Consider the following 15,911-nt stretch of genomic DNA (forward strand, 5'->3'; position numbering starts at 1 on the left):
ATCATGAAGTTGCTATCATGAGTCTCCTTTGCTTTGCAGTATTGGATGTTAGCTTCAGACAAGCTGTCCCGTGCTTTCGGGCTGCTGTAGTTTCTTCACCCTGGAGTCAGTAATCCTCTCATTTCTAAATGTCCATGGTTCTGTACAGATAGAGTTGGTTAGAGGTTTTTCAAGTAAATTGAAATTCCCTGCGAGGTGTGATACAACTGTTGTATGAGCAGGTATGTACTGATCACAAAGGAATTTTAATTTCTGACAAGCCCTATTGTACTGAAATCGGTTGCGCAGAAAGACATAATGGAAACATGCCAGTTCCAGACTTGAAACAAGTGTGGTGCTGCTGGGGCTGGGATTTCACAGGAGCTGCAAGCCAACCTTTAGTTGCTTTTGGAAGGGAGACCTTCTGCAGCCCCATAGTTTTACAATCTAGCTAGTTTTACTTTTAGATAGTTTTACAATCTAGCTGTCAGTCAGGAATCCAGAGGGTAAATAGCCTCTTGCTCTTGGTGACTTAGGGCTTCCATCTTTTGGGAGGCTGATCAAGGAATAGCCATGCCTTGCTACCTCCTTTTGGATGCTCTTCCTCCTGTGTCAGCTTGCATGATAATAAGAACAAGAGCCTCTGTCCTCTGCACAGATCAGCCATTCTGCTTTAATTTTATCATCTGCTTTTATCAGGAAGATAATTTTGGTAGAGACAAGCCCTTCATCTGCTTCAAGGGCAGTGAGTAGCAAAGCTGGTTTGCTATGTTCATACTGCAGGTTTTTTTCCCCTGTTTGCATCCACACCTCCAGAGTGGCTGATCAGCTGCCAAAAGGTCTGGAGGCGAATTATAAGTGTTTACCGTACTGATAGCTAAATAGAAATAGCATTTGTCACTGGGAGCTGGCTTAGAAGTCATGCTGTGTTCATCTCTGTGCTATGCTTTCCTATAGGCTGCGGGCTTTTTGTTTCAAGTTTGGTAAATATGCCTCATTCAGTGAACTGAAACACCTGGGAGAGGCTATAGGTGATGATCTGTTTCAAGTGGAACCATGAAAAAAATTTGCTGTGTTTGGCTTGTTAGCTGAGTAAGGTGTCCAGGTGCTACTGTGGGAGTCCTATATAAGGTGGCAGTTTCTAGGAAATGGAGCATTGCAAGTTTTTATTTGGTTTTGAATTGCTTTACAAAAGAAGTTAATCCCCTCTTGAAGAGGTGGAAACTGAGGCACAGATAGACAAAGGGCCTTGTCCAGGGTTGAATGTGCTGGTCAGTAGCAGAGCTGCGAGTGAAGATGGGTCTGGAGTCCCACTTCAATGTTCTGCATAGTGTACTGATGAGTATTTTTAAGGTTTACTTTGCACAAGTGATGAAAAAACCCACTCGCCTACCACATCTCGCATTCACAGAGGATGCAGCTCCCTTCCCTTTCCAGTTCCTCTCTGGTAACGTTATATTACTGTGCCACCCACAGGCAGCTACCATGCTGCTGAAAAATATTTGCTGTTTGCATGGGGAGCCAGTTATCAAACGTTAAATCTGTGACTAAAAGCAGCTGGTTTCATTTGCTGTAATATCTACTGTATTTAGATTTCTCAGACGTAGTTATTCAAGTATTCTGTTTAAATTGCATTTATAGTTGTTATACTATTTTCTGATTTTTCCCACTGTTTCCATGGGATATTTGTCACTTCTTCCACAAAACGCTTTCTTTGTGCTAAACAGCTGCTGTGTTCCTGCTCAACAGCAATTGCTTTCCAACAAGTGAAGAAATGCAAGCTGTGTTCTAACCTGAAGTGTTGGGATGCTTGTGAAGAGAGAGAAACTGCAAGGCTGTTAATTATTGGTGCACCCCATTCATTGACGTGTTTCCACATTAGGCTGTGAGAACAACTTGGTTTAATCTGTGTCATTTTATTGAGGGGGAATATTCTCATTTACCTGCAGGATGCACAGGAGTTGACCTCTCCGTTGCTCTGTGCGTGATTAGCACAGAACAAACTGGGTCAGCAGAAGCTGCTTGGAGGATTTTGAAACCAGCATACCCATTTGTAGCAAATCATGTTCAAGCCATGGTAACTGAAGGACATAAGCAAACCAAGATTTTTAGGTGGAGTTGATTTGTTATTAGATGAAGTCAGAAAAAACGGACAAGCTTTTTGGCTTCTGCTGACCTGAAGAAGGGCTTGTGCATCTCTCTTCCCCTCTGTACTGCTCGGTCCAACAAGAGGTTAACTTTACCTTCACACCTTGTCTTGTAATTTATAGTAGTGCATTTGGCATGGTTGATCTGTTTAGGTTTTTTAAGAATTTCCCTTGTGATATTTAAACTCTCTCATCTGTGCACCCGTGCTATAAGCAGCCCCTTGGGAGAACTGTTCTGTGCTGTTGAGTTATTCTGCTTTGTAGAACAGAATTTTAATACTGTTTACCATGCTCTTAATCTTACAGCTGGCAGATAAATTGGGTTACTTCAGCCCTTCCCCTGGGGACTTCATGGGGCTTCATGGACAGCATACCCACAGCATTAGGTGGAGTTATCTCAGCTTTGCAAAAATCCGCTCATCTGTCTTCCTGGAATGAGTAATTGATTGGTGAGAGAACAAAATGTTGATTTTTTTTTTTTTTTTTAATTGCATTTATAAAAAGGGATGGACAACCAGATCTGGTGGGGCAGTTGGGAAGTTTTTGCTGCGAGTCCAGCCTTTCAGAAACATCTGCAGCTGGGTTTGATGCACTGAGAAGAGTCCTTCTGATGGCTTGGTTCAACCATTTGAGTAAAATTTGGCAAGCCAGAGATGAAAACTCAGAACCTTCCCAGATAACCTGTGTGATGAAGAGCAGGCTGCTCGGTGCCTGGCCTCAGTCTCCCAGCTAACCTTATTCTTGTTGTCCACTTTTTCTTGTTATAATTGTGAGCTCTTGCAGACAGGAGCAGTCCCTCACTAGGCTCATCTGTCATCTGGTCCAGCAGGGACCGGCTCTGAATTTGGGCTTCTGGGTGCTCCTGTAGTAATATCATTTTTAAAACTGTGTAAAGCAAAGGACTGGACTAGCATAATGAATTATAATATTATATTTGTTTATTGACTGTTACTAGCACCATATTAGCTCAAAATAAAATATCTTCTAGGAGGTTGTCAAGTGAACTTGGTTTCATTTCATGGGTACTTCACTTGAGTGCTTGGTAATGGCCTGTATTAATGCAGGACCTTGCTCCTCAGGCTATTGGGTGTTTGTTAACACTTCCCTCTCCCTCTCCCTCCCACTGATGGGTATAGTGCAAGACTGTTATAAGAAGATCCTTTCTCTTCCTCACATGCTTTTTTCCCAAGACAGCCTCTGGTTTTGTCTCTCTTTACAGTAAGAGCCCTGTAGTAGCTGCCCAGCTGCTGTCACGTCCCTCTCTGGGATGGTGATTTAGAGCTGAGCCAGCATGGAAACTGGCTTTCCATGCCTACGGCAAGCCTGTTAGCAGACGCTGTGGAGTAGTAGTGTGCCGCTTCTGTTTGGAAGAGTTGTCAGTTTTCTGGTTTAGTTGGGAAAAACAACCAACATTGGCTTGGTTTTTAGTTGGACTTTTGGAACATCCCTTAGTCTTTTGAAGAAAGCTGCTCAGTGTTACTGGAGGAGATGAGCAGTCTTAGATCAGAAGCACCTGTGAAGACAGTGGTACAGCTAATGAGCTTCACTGTGGAGGAAGCTGAAAGCATAATGTTAAAGAGGTCTGGGTAAGGCTTGCTGAAAATGAGACCATGAGAAAACGGGTAAGCTGGTAATCAGCAAAGCTCATAGCTGAACTATGTGGATTGCCTGAGGCTGGAAAAAACAGTGGCCCCTTAGTGTGCAGCTTCATGGTAACTTAGTGTTTGGAGCTGGGGTTGTCAAGGTCCTGTCCTTCCCAGCCCACCGTGTGTTCCTCTGAAAGTGCTTAGTTTGCACCTGGGTCAGCTTTTATGGCTCCCTGGGCAGCTGGACCAGTGCTGGTGCGAGGCAGGGGTGGGAAGGCATGGAAAAGGAGGTCCTGAGTCTGGACTTTGGTTGGTTTACGTTGCTGTGGGACTGCACCCTCAGGAGGATGCAACAGAGCTGAGCACATGGGCGGAGCTGGACAGATGAAGTTCCCTGCTTCAGCAGAGAACATGCGAAGACTGAAGAAACAGGGTAGAAAACAGCATAGAAAACACTACAGCATGGCTGTGGAGCGGTCCTTCTCTATTGTGGGTGGATTAGCTGCCTAGCTGGAAAAAAGCCTTGCTGCTGAGAGTTCAGAGATGGGTCAATGGAACAAGAATATATTCTTAGATTGGTATGAAGAGCTGGGGGGGGGGGGGGGGGGGAAGCTAAGTGTTTGAACTAACAAGCCAGACAAAGGCCATGCTTCTGCTTGCTGTGATGCTGAGCAGCAGCAAGGGGCAGGCAGCACGGCTGCAAAACGGTGCATCCCAGAGTGGCGAAGGGAGTTGTGCTGTGTCGGTAACAGGCGGCTCTCTGGTGGCAGAGGAATTTCACGCAGCTGTCAGACTCAGGGAATGCCTGAGCACTTTGAGGACATGAATATTCAGAGGAGCTGTAGCATGTGTCATGCTAAAGGAAATGCAAAATCTGAGTTTTCTCAGGCTTACATACCTGGGAACTGTCAGTAGAGGATGAAAGTAATTTTCTGTTCTGTGGGGTGGGTTATCTCAAACTGTCTGTTGCAGAATACAGCTTCCCAACTAGCCAGTCCTAGTTAATGCTGGCAGGATCTGCACTACTTAATCCATTGCTTTGGTGAGAAAGTGCCTGTTTCTTAGCACAGGCAGAGATGTGCGCTGCTGCTTTGGCAGCCTCATGGAAGTGCTGGGAGTCCTGACTTTGCTCCCTCTTGCTCTAACCTGGCATCACATTTTTTTTTCTCTGATGTGCCTTTTATGCTTGTTCATAATCAGATGATTGTGGATTTAGTGTTTTGCTCAGAAGGATCCCTCCCCATACAGGCTGAGGTGCTTCCAGCCGTGTTGTCAGGCAATGACAGATGTCCTTGGTGCATACAGTGAGTGTCCAGCAGTGATGGGCTGCCAGGATTAGTATTCCAGGCACAAATGTGCCCCTTGTAATATGCAAAGCTCAGCGCAGCCTGTGCAGGAATGCCCTTGAAAGGCAAATTAAACTCAACTCCCTGGTGGCTCTGGGGGAGTAGGAGGGTTGCTGTCATCTATGCTGAGGTTCAAGTTTTGAGGTGTCTGCTTTTGTTTCTCTTCTGCTTTCCCTTCCCAGCAGGGCTTACTGAAAGGGCAGGCAGGGACACCTTACCTGCAAATCCCCTGTATAGTAGAGTTGCTACTAACTGGAGGTTTGGGTTTGTGTGAAGATGCTGACTTGATAATGATATTTGTAAAAATCATTATGGCTCTTCTGCCTTCAGTGGGGAGCATTCGTTTTCATTTTTGCAAATAGTGTCCTTGAGGCAGCCTTTAGAATAGACATATCGTGTGGATATACCAAATTGCGCATCCAGAATGCACGTGAAATTTAGCTGTTTAAGGAGTTATGAGGGTGTTTCCCAAGTAACCCTGTGGTAATCTGCCTCTGAAATGAAGATCTGATGTTCTTGGGTGACTGACTTGCTGCCCAGAAGTCTGCACAGATAGCACTTCTCTTCACTAAGCTGTTTTAAATGCTGTAATTGCCAGTGATGTTTTGAGAGTTTAATGGCTTTGTCGAGATGTTCTCCCCATCTAAGAATATTGCTGCAATGGTATTCTAGCTGCAGCAGAGAGAAGTAGCCTCGAGCATGGTTGTGTGATCAAAAGGAGTGTTTCACCCACACGGTTCAGCAAAGCAAAGCTTAAAAGCCCTGCAGCGATGGCTTATTCAGGCGCACTTCCAGTGATGGTGTGGTAGGGTTATCTCCTCTGACACTGCAGCCCTGTGATGCTCTGATGCTGTCGTACAAGCTGAGCATGTGCTGTAAAGTCAGCGAATTATCAGATGGAGATGATCCATCTGATCTGATGTTGCATTACAGCCAACAAACTGCACTTTGCTGCTGGGAGTTAAGGTGATGAGCTGTCCTAGACTTAGTGGTGAAGGGTTAGGCTGAAATGGGCTATGCATAAAAGCTAGCTTTGACTTCTCAGCACTGGAAACAAGCTTATTTTATAGCTCTTTCCCAATCACCCCTTGCTGTGCTTGTTGACATTTCCTATTGTGGTTGTGTCTTAGTTTGAACTGCAAGCTCTTTAGGACAGAAGCTGTCTTTTTCTAAAATGCTGAGCATGTTTTTACCATGCTATGTAATATATCAGAATCAAGCTGTCTTCTGATTTCCCCAAACTTAGTTCCTCTTGCACATCATTTCAGGACTTTCTCCAGAGAAAAGCTGGGTTTGCTACTAAAATCCTAGTTCCTCATTTTTGTCTCTTTTCCCCAGTACATTCAGAGCTGTCTTGATGTTGTGTGATATCTAAAATACTTCCTGTGCACATGCTATTCTGCCTTTGCTGGATAAGCGTTAGCTGTTCCCTTTTACAGCAGACACATGCATTCTTGAAGACACAGACATGGAATGTTTTCCCTGGGAGCAAACATTTGATGCTTTGTAATTATTACACCTTAATTTCGTTTCCCTTTTCTTTCCAACACAGCATGTGTGTGATTAGAGGCTAGTGATATCCTCAAAGAGGGGTGAAGATGCCACACGCTCTCATTCCTAGTTTGCTGGGGCAGGATTTCTGCTCTAGGTTCCCTCCACGCTGCTTATGTGTAGACTGAGCAGAGCTGATAGAGAAGTGAAAATAAGCCTGGGTTTTGGTCACACTTGGAATTTTAATTTGTGTGTCAATTTTGTTTCCTGTTTTTGTAGGAATTGCTCAGAAAGCTAGTGTGCAAGAGGAATGGAAGAGAACACTGGTGAGTACACTCTTGGATATCTTACTGCGGGTTGTGGACCTGTTCTTTCCTCCTTGGTTAAGCATCATAAAGAACCTTATTTAAAATTAGTGTCTTCAGTTCAAATGTAGAAGGTGATTAGAAAATAAGCTAGTTTGGCAGATGCATTAGTTGCAACTGGACTGCACTAATGATGTGGACCAGATCTGATTAAAGCTGTGTTGATCCTCTGGAAGATCTTTTTTTGAAATCTCCTATCTGTGAAACCTGGAATACAAGTCTGTTGGATATCCCAAGCTCTTCAAAACATTTTAACATCCCCTTAATAGGTAGGAGGCTAGAAGCATTGAGCTGGTATGCAATTTGAACAAGGCATGTGGCAAGCCATAAAGAAGGATGAGCTCATGGTAGCTCCTGACTTCTCTTTCTGTATTTATTTCTCTAGGCTGCTCTGCCTTGCAGAAGATGTAGGATTTTTTATTAAACAAAATTTGTCTTTAAAGCTCTTGCTTTAGGCACTGTGTACTGCTTGCCCTGAGGCAAGCAGACTCATTGCTGTTGGGTTTAACTGATGCAAGGATAGGGTTGCAAATCAAACTGGTAGATTTTTGACTTAGAGATTACCTTGAATGTTTTTTCCATCTGTTTGCCTAAAATGGCTATGGAAGACACTAGCTAAATGGCCATTTTTTCCCCTCCCATTGAAATGAGATTTGCGTTGAAAGCTCTTGCCTGCACCGTGGGAAGCCAGTATCCATGAAACATATTGACCTCACATCTTGTGGACCATGATGTTGCAGTTGGTGACTTCTAACTCATAGTGAAGTGCAACTCTGTGACCATAATTATTATTTCTAGATTATTCCTATGCAGCCAGGTGATGCCATCCTTAAAACTTGAGAATCGATGTACTTGTCAGTGGTGTGGTGTGCTTGGCATGGCAGACGTACCAGGCCTGTCTGCTGAAGGCCAGTTTTTGACTTCATGCAAAGCTGGTCTGTGGCCAGCTTTGGAGCCAGTGGCCCATTTGCAACAGCTACGAGCCCAGTGTACATGCATAAAAACATGTCATGCTTATAATCCTGGTGGCAAGAACTGCTGCTGTGCCCTCTAATTGCTAGCCTGTAAGGTGCACATTTAATTTGTGGTGATTGCTTTCCCTTATGATTTGCTCGTGGCAAACTAATACTGAATGATGACTTTCGAAGGGGGAGGATGGGTGAGTGTGGCGCTGGCAGCTGATGTTGAAGCAATGGCTGTGGAGATGACAGCTCCCTGCTCAACCCCAGGACAAAGCACAGACAGCAGTAGGGCGAGTTTTTCCATCTCTCCAGCCTGCATTAATGGGATGGCTTTGAGCAACACTGTAAGCTCTGCTTATTTACCAGGACTCGGCCTCTGCTGGGACTGGCAGCAGCCAGCCGTGTTCGTATCACAAAGCTTCTTGTCCCTTTTTACCTGCAGTTGAACTCCATTTTTTGAGTAGGTCAGTGAGCCATGGGGTTGGAGCCTGTTGAGGTTACCAAGAGCTTTGATTCCTGATTTGAGCAGCGCTGGTGGCCTGGGATGTGAAAGGCCTTATGTTCTGTTTGCATTTTGCCAACTTAAGTAAAATTACCTCCCTTTTGCCTCTGAACAAATTCAGCTGTGCAAGTTTAGGATGGAGTATCTGTACCCGATCTTTGCATGCACAGACACCCCACACAGCTGGTTGTAAAGCTTTACATGTTGCCACCTTAGTGCTGCGAGCTAAGAGCCCCATGTTAAAGGCAGTATAAGCAGATGGGTCTTTTATTGTTATTTCCTTAAAATTACTTTGCTTTTAAGGACGCTCATTCTCCAAGTGCTGCTAAGCTCAGGACTCCTGGGTTGTTCCCGGCACTGAGACTGGAGATGAGGTAAGGCGGAGCTGTGTGCAGGAGCTGAGCTGAAGTCAATGCCCTTTGTTCCCCCAAAGCTTTTTGGTGTATTGCTGTCCTTAGCTGGTTGTATATTAACTGCATTCACAATGCTGCATGGCTGGCTTTTGTTTTAACTGCATTGGCACATGTTCAGAGTTGGTGTGCTTTGAATGGCCACTGGGACTGCACAGTGAAGCATAAATCCTTTTCAGCTGTCAGGCTTCACTAGCCATGGATGGGTGGGGGAGCCCTCCTTGGCTGGCTGCCCTGGCTAATTAAAAATGAAATTTGCTGTTGTCTTCAGATTTTAATTCATGTTCATCCTTGAAGACTAGCGGAAGCATGATCTCCAGGCAGCTGCAGTGAAGTTTCAGAGCTTGTCTATCCACAGTTATTTTAGAACAGGTATGCAGCTTAAAATTTGCTCTCAACCCTACCCTGGGTTGTTTTTCAAGTATAGAGAAGAATATACAGAAACTTCATGCAAGCCTTGGGATGTGGCCCTGAGCAAGTGACTATAGTTTAAGTAACCACATGTCAGCTATCTGCACTAATTTGGAGGTGCATGTGTTGTAGGTAGGGCAGTATCAGATGGCTTAGTTTTTCACTCTAATGCTGGACTTAAGCAAAAGCAGATTACTTTGCTGTAGGCTGTGCCTGTGACTGGCATTGGCTTAACAAATGCATGAACTGCTCAAGTTGCAGTAACTTGTGTAGCTTGTCAGCCTGAGCCCTCAGCTACCGACTCATGCTGTGAAACCAGTAGGAGATGGAAGAAGTCTTGAAGTGATGGGAACCTGCAAGGTTCTACGTGGGAGCTGAGAGGTGGTGGCGATGGATTGTGCCTCGGTGTGAGGCTGGGGCACAGCCCCACGTATTCTGTGCCGGAGGGAGGGTGCTGCCCCTGAGTCGTCAGCAGAGTTGTGAGGCAGGTGGGAGGATGGAGGTTAGTGAGAGAAATAAATGAAATCTAAATATACACACGTTGCCAGGCCGAGTTTTCCCACTTTCCAAGGTCCCACCTACACAAGTGATCTGTTGAAGGGAAATGTCACTGGAATACCTTTCCCCTCTTCAGATCCTTCCTGTGGTGCGGGTGAAGGATCACACACTATTTTCGGAGCCTATTTCCGCTGTTCCACCTACTACCCACGCTGTTGCTGCCCAGACCCCCTCCCAAAGACCACTCACTTACCTTAGCATGATATGAGCCAAGTTTGGGCTTTTTTTAGTCAAGGGATAGTCGTCTTACCTAGCATTTCATCTGCCTGTAAGTCTGTGAGGTCTTAAAAAGCGAAATATTGAAGAAGTGGGAGCTTTGTGCTTGGCAGGGCAAGTCTCACCTTGTGCGTGTGGTTCCTTGAAAGCTCTGCTGTGGTGTTGGATTGACCTAACATGGAAGCAGGCCTGCAGTTCACTTGCCCAGTAATGTTTGAGCTATTCATGAATAGCTGTGGAGGGAGCACAGCCATGCCTTTCTTCATGGGAAGTGTTTGCTCTTGGGTCCTTTGACCTCCTGTACTTTGGTGCTCTGTTTACAGTTTCTGCTTGTGGCTACAGGCTTCCTCTGCAGGTGTTGGGATATGAACCTTTTAGTAGCTTCCCTAAAAGGTCTAAATCTCTGTGGGACAACTGTGGAGCATCTGGGGAAATTAGTGAAGTAGCCTTTGCACACACAGGCTCTTACCCAAAGTTGCTTTTTTGGAATAGCACTTGAAATACTAAGTTTATGGATGCTTTAAGAATCTTCTGCGGTTATTTCTTTATTCAAGGATGACTTTCATCCCCTTTAACTTTCATCCCCTTTATCTCCTGCTGTGCTACTTTTTTCCAATTCTTTTCCTACTAAAAATAGGAAATACTCTTTGAGTCCTTAACCTTTGTGCAAACAAAGAAGTAATTTGCTTTAGCATCTATGCTGACTTCTGGGCTACGTGCCTCATAAGGAAACCAGTGTGATATGAATCTGCTGCTTTTGGAGACTTAGACTGCAAATATAGTCTGAGTAGAGGAAATGGCTAGGAATGTGAGTACTTGCTTCTTATGCCACCAGCTCTGCTACTTGTTCCTGGCAGGATGTATGGCTGGCTACCCAATTCCCATTTTTATCCCTAAAAATGAGAGCAATACCTTCAGATGCACAGAAGTTCAAAACCATTATGGAAATGAGTGCGTGATCATTGCATGTGCATAGGTAACAGGATTTTTAGATCACTTCTGGTTCAAAGCATGTCTGTAGAAGCAATACCTTTTAGTATACATCCGTTGCTCTCAACTTCCAGCCCTGCTGTCTGAAAGGAAGTTTGAGATCAAAAAGACATATCAAGCATGTTCCAGGGCTAGATTGTCTGATCAGGTTCTGGCATTGCTGCCTTTTAAAAGACTAATGCTCCGAAGGGAGCAATGGTAAAGGTGCAGTGACTGTGACCTCTCCCAAAGATGCTTTAATCACTGGCTTCCATCAGCCTGCTGCCTTGGGATCTGAAAAGAACACTTTGTTTTCATATGGCTGCTGGCTGGGATCCCTCTTGTACTCTGCCTGGACCCCTCGCTCCTGCTCTTTACCAAAGCCCACCAAGCTCGGCACCTGCTCTGGGTAGGGACCCTGTGCAAGTAGAAGAGAACAGAAGACTACCGATGTGCAGAGTCTGTTATGAGGAAACAAAACCTGCTCAGGAAAAAGCTTTCTGCTTCAAAGGTGTCTGCCAAGTGACTTTCTTCTCGCTATTCCTTTGTTTATGAAGGAAGCCTTTTGTGTTTAGCAGCAGTGAAAGCTGAGGGAGTGGCTGCTAGGATGTACAATGTTTTGCTTGTAGGTTGTTGGTGTGAACCAAAGGAGGGAGATCATGAGTATGAGTTCCCATCTTGTGCCTCTGGAGTGGATTGGAGACTGGTGGCAGAGATGAGGACTTTGCAAGGACCACAGCTGCAGATGGAGCTGCCTGTGTGGAAAGAAGGTCTCTACCTGCACCTCCCTCTGATCTGATGGTGACTGCCACAGGGTGTCAGGGTTGAGGAGGAAATACATGGCGCTCTCAATGTCTTCTGTTCCTCAGAAACCTAACAAGGCTTTAGATCTATAGGATAGTCATTCTGGTACTTTCAGTAATGCACTTCAAAAAGGGAGGGGTCCAAGCAGGGGAAGGAAGGGAGAGGGTGAGGTGGAGGACACTTTTTGTTCTTTGCATTTGCTGAAGAACTTGGATGAAAGGCCAGCCTCTAATTCAGGGGTTCTTCAACTTGCTGCCGGTGCTTGGGACTGGCTGGGTGGGAATCCCCTTTTGATGACTAAGTTTCAACTGGGAATCAGCTGCTTTGAGGCTGCTGCCAGGACAGGCATTTAACTCACCATTCAGCATCATTTAGGGAAAACTTGTCAAATGTGCGCTTTTATGTTGAACTAAAGTGTTTTGATGATGTGGTTTTTAGTTTAAACTAGGCTGCTGGAGATGGCATTCGTTGTTTTCTGGTTTTGATCTGCAGAGTCAAACGTATAGAGCATTGCAGTGTTAAGAGTGCTTTACCATCACACAGCTCTGAAGTTTGCTGGAGAAGAACAGTTCATGCTAACTAGCCAGTGGAAATCTCTTTATAATGTCTGTTCCAGAACAAAAGAACAGGTTTTTCTTCCAGGAAGACACACAAGCTGCGATTCCCTTATGAGATCCTGTGTATAATGTATACAGCAATATAACTCTTTTGTGCCATACAATAGAAGAGAGCCAAAGTGGTCGAAGTGCCTGAGATTAAACATTTAATTACAGTTGATGTATGCTAATTTGCAAGCACGCAGAAAGGCAAAATCCTACTGTTCCTTAGTTGGATTTACCAGAGGGTTGAACTGATCTCAGTGGAGACCGTTTGACTTTTAAACAAGGTGCAGTACAGAACTCTTTCTTACCTATGCGAAAGCATTATCGTAAATAAGTCGAGTGCACTTGACAAGTTAGCAAAATACTTTGGGACATTATCCTGACAGCCTTTTGTTCTTAAATTTGTGATGGATATTCTAGTTTTTAGTGTAATTAATGTGCTGAGTGCTCTCAGGGTGCTTGGGGCAGTTAATGGGATGCCAGTGCTGCCGTTCTGCCTGCTGTATTTGCCAGTGATTCAGATCAGCTATCCATCTGCTAGTTGGTGTGGCATTTAAAAAAAAAATACCCAATAAATCCCCCATGAACAAGCCCCCCTTATGATTTGAGTAGGTGTCTGAACTCTTGCTGCCTTTCCCTCCTGATCTACAGGCCAAGTGTTGTACAGAGATTATTTGCTCACCTGCCAGAGACCTTGTAATTCTGTGGCACCCCATTTCAAGTGACTTTTAAAGCTGTTGTAGTAAATGGCCGTGCAGTTTCTACAGATAGCTCTGCCTGGAGGAAAGTGGAGGTTAATTTTGCTGGTTTTGTGGTTTAGTGGCTAAGCTGTGGATGTGCTGGGAATGAGATGCTTTGGCCTCCAGGCTGGCTGGAGCAAGATAGTAGCAAAGGCTGATGTTGAGTGAGAAATGTTGTATCTGCTGCAGTGCTTCGTGATTGAATTGAACGATCTTATTCCTTGTATTAAGAGATAAGACCTTGTAGGACATGTAATCAATCCTCTGGATAATTCAGGCCAACTCACTGTAAAATAGTGAGTGTGGAGTTATTGTGGTTCAGTAAGTAGGGCATGGAGCAGAAGGGTCAGATTTCGAGAGTTTCTACTTTTCATTTTCAACTTGTTGGACCTTAAATTCACCTTGCTCTCTGCAACATTGCTGCCGGTAAATTCTGTCAAAGGATTTTAGTAGCTGATTTTATTGGGATTGGGGGTAGAAGAGGAGCCTGCCTGGAACCAGAGGTATGTGGGTTTAGTATAAATGAAGTGATTTTTTTGTTATTGTTGTTTTTCTTAGTTCACACAGCAATGCGTCCAGCCTGAATGGCAAACCTAGCTTTTTAAAAACAAAACACTGAATGTTCTCATTAATGTTGCTGCCCTTGTGAGTTGTAAATAGTGTTAGCTGAGCAATTGGCTGAAGAAAGCTGCCTCTCGGGCATGCTGAGCTGCGGGGCTGGTGCTGATCTACAGTTCGGTTGCTAACAGTTGCATGCTGTCACCACTGTTTCTTTCTCATTTGTCTTGAAAAGGACCCTGGCTCTGATTTCTGAAGGTGTCTTTTGTCTCCTAAAATACTTGAGTGCAACAAGAAGCCAGAGATCTGGCGTGGCTTTTTTGCAGGTTAGACCAATCCAGCTGTGATGGGACAAGTGATAACTATGACTTGGTTAGGAAGGATATTGCTCTTCAACCCAGCCTGGCTTTGTCTTGCTTTGTGAAGCATAGATTTTAAGATTTCTGAAGGACTTAGCAGCTGGCTTGTGATAAATTTGTATTCCCTTGTACATTAAAAATAATATTTATAGGAGTTAGTTACTAAACTCCACTTAAAGATCTCTCTAGCTTGTTAGTACTCAGGCTGTTCTGAGCTGAGCTTTGCAGATTCAGGATCTGCAATGCATCCTGGTGCCTATTAGAGCTTGTCTTAAGGCTGTGTAAGATAAAGCTTTGTACATTGGTGTAACTCAGCTCTACGATTTCCTTGCAGTGTGTCAGTTCTTTTGTCAGTGTCTTCCATGTCAGCCTGGAAACCTGCTTTCATCTTGGGTGTGTGGGGCATCACTGCTGCTAACCTGGTAGGTTGCAGAGTGGTCGCTGGAGAAATCTAGAGATGGAAATAGAAGCAAATTGTGCTAAAGTCATGTAAAGAGGCCAGAATCGGTGCCGAGATCTGAGACAGCACGTCGCCTGCAAGACTTCTCTCCTGGGATGAAGACGGATGCTTGCTGCAAGGCAGGCAATTCCTCTCCCTGCCTCTTGTGGCCATGGATGGGACTGAGTTTAATCCCTCGGGAGGGACCCGGCAGGCCCTTGCACCTCTCATCGCTTTCCTCCTGCGGCGGCCCGGTGCTGGGTTTTGTCCCGGGCCGTGTGTCCCCGACACCGGCCCTGAGCCCACCAAGCCCCCGGGGCGGGGCGGGGGGGGGGGGGGGCGGGCGGGCGGGCACCGGCCGCGGCCCTGAGCTGCGGCGGCCGCCAGGGGGCGGGCGGGAGCGCGGAGCGGCGGGGGCGCGCGGGCTCGGCGGGGCGCCCCTCCCGCGCGGAGCGCTGCCTGCGAGGCGGGGAAGCGCGTGCACGCGGCCCCTGCCAGGGCGCTGCGTTTCTGCAGGGCACCCCGCTGCTCGAGCAGGGCCTGGGGGTCCCCCTTTTGGGGAGGGTCAGAGAAACAAACCGTGAAGGTGCAGCCAGGCAGGGCCGTGGATGTCGACTTTCACAGGCGGTGAGCCAGCAGGACGCTGTGAAGTGGGGGGTGTGACTCGGCGGCATGCTGCAATTGCATCAGGTTAGGGGCAAAATAATAAGGGTGGCCTAACTGGTATAGCGCGTCCAAACAAAAGCCGGCCTTCCGCGCTTGAAAAGGTGGAATTTAATAACTTTCCGTGCTCCATATAAGAATCCCATAGAAAAACATGGCCCAGTTCCTGTGGTTCTCCCCAGCTCTCTCCTGCGGGCTAGGAAATGGTTCTGTGTACTGTTTGCTTTGCATATTTTCCCTTTACTTCCTCAGCACGGCTGCAGTAAGGGACTCATTTCCAAGGCTAGGCGAACAGTGAGTCATTGCTTGGCAAGGAGAATAAGTCCTGAAGACTCGGTGGTGATCCTTGCTGGACGGATCTGCTGGTAGCTCTGTTCTCAAAGGGTAGATCAACATCCTCTCCCCATCTCAGGAAGGCAGTGTGAGGCAGATGTCTGAGGCTGACCCTTGATCATTGAGAGGACTACAACCAGCCTCTGTGGTGATTTTTGTTGAAATTCAACCAAAATGTTGAAAAAGCTGCCCCCCCCCCCCCAGCCCTTTGATCTTAACGTTAAATCTTGGAGATTAGTGGTGATTAGGAAAGTAAACATTGTTCTTTCCTGGAGGGAAGGCAGAAGTTTGTTCTGCTGAGCATTGTGCATTGCAGGGGTTAAGTTACATTTTGCTTTGGGGAGGAAAGCAAAATCTCCCAAAGTAATTAACTTAAGATGCTGATGCTAATGAATGGGCGTTCAAAGCTGGGACTGGTGGGGGGGTTGATGGGAATCCTTTGTTGAATCAGTGACATTAGGGCCTTAGGAG

The 15,911-nt window shown here is 45.8% G+C and overlaps 1 protein-coding gene across 6 annotated transcripts in view; it reads left to right on the forward strand.

The window, feature by feature from the left end:
* The window catches only part of PHACTR4 (phosphatase and actin regulator 4), a 78,467-nt gene that overhangs the window by 26,968 nt on the left and 35,588 nt on the right, over positions 1-15,911 (forward strand). For 3 of the 6 annotated variants that reach the window (XM_082329790.1, XM_082329791.1, XM_082329793.1), the window contains exon 2: positions 6,829-6,875. The exons of 1 other annotated variant lie outside the window; for it this stretch is intronic. In XM_082329790.1, coding sequence (XP_082185916.1) covers positions 6,860-6,875 — 16 coding nt within the window. In that variant the 5' untranslated portion in view covers positions 6,829-6,859. Of the gene's footprint in view, positions 1-2,432; positions 2,576-6,828; positions 6,876-8,681; positions 8,753-15,911 lie in introns of all 6 variants that reach the window. 2 more of the 6 variants (XM_082329792.1, XM_082329794.1) reach the window with 2 other exon arrangements.

Source organism: Platalea leucorodia (assembly GCF_965183815.1).
Source record: "Platalea leucorodia genome assembly, chromosome: 18".
In the NCBI taxonomy this organism is placed as follows: Eukaryota; Metazoa; Chordata; class Aves; order Pelecaniformes; family Threskiornithidae; genus Platalea; species Platalea leucorodia.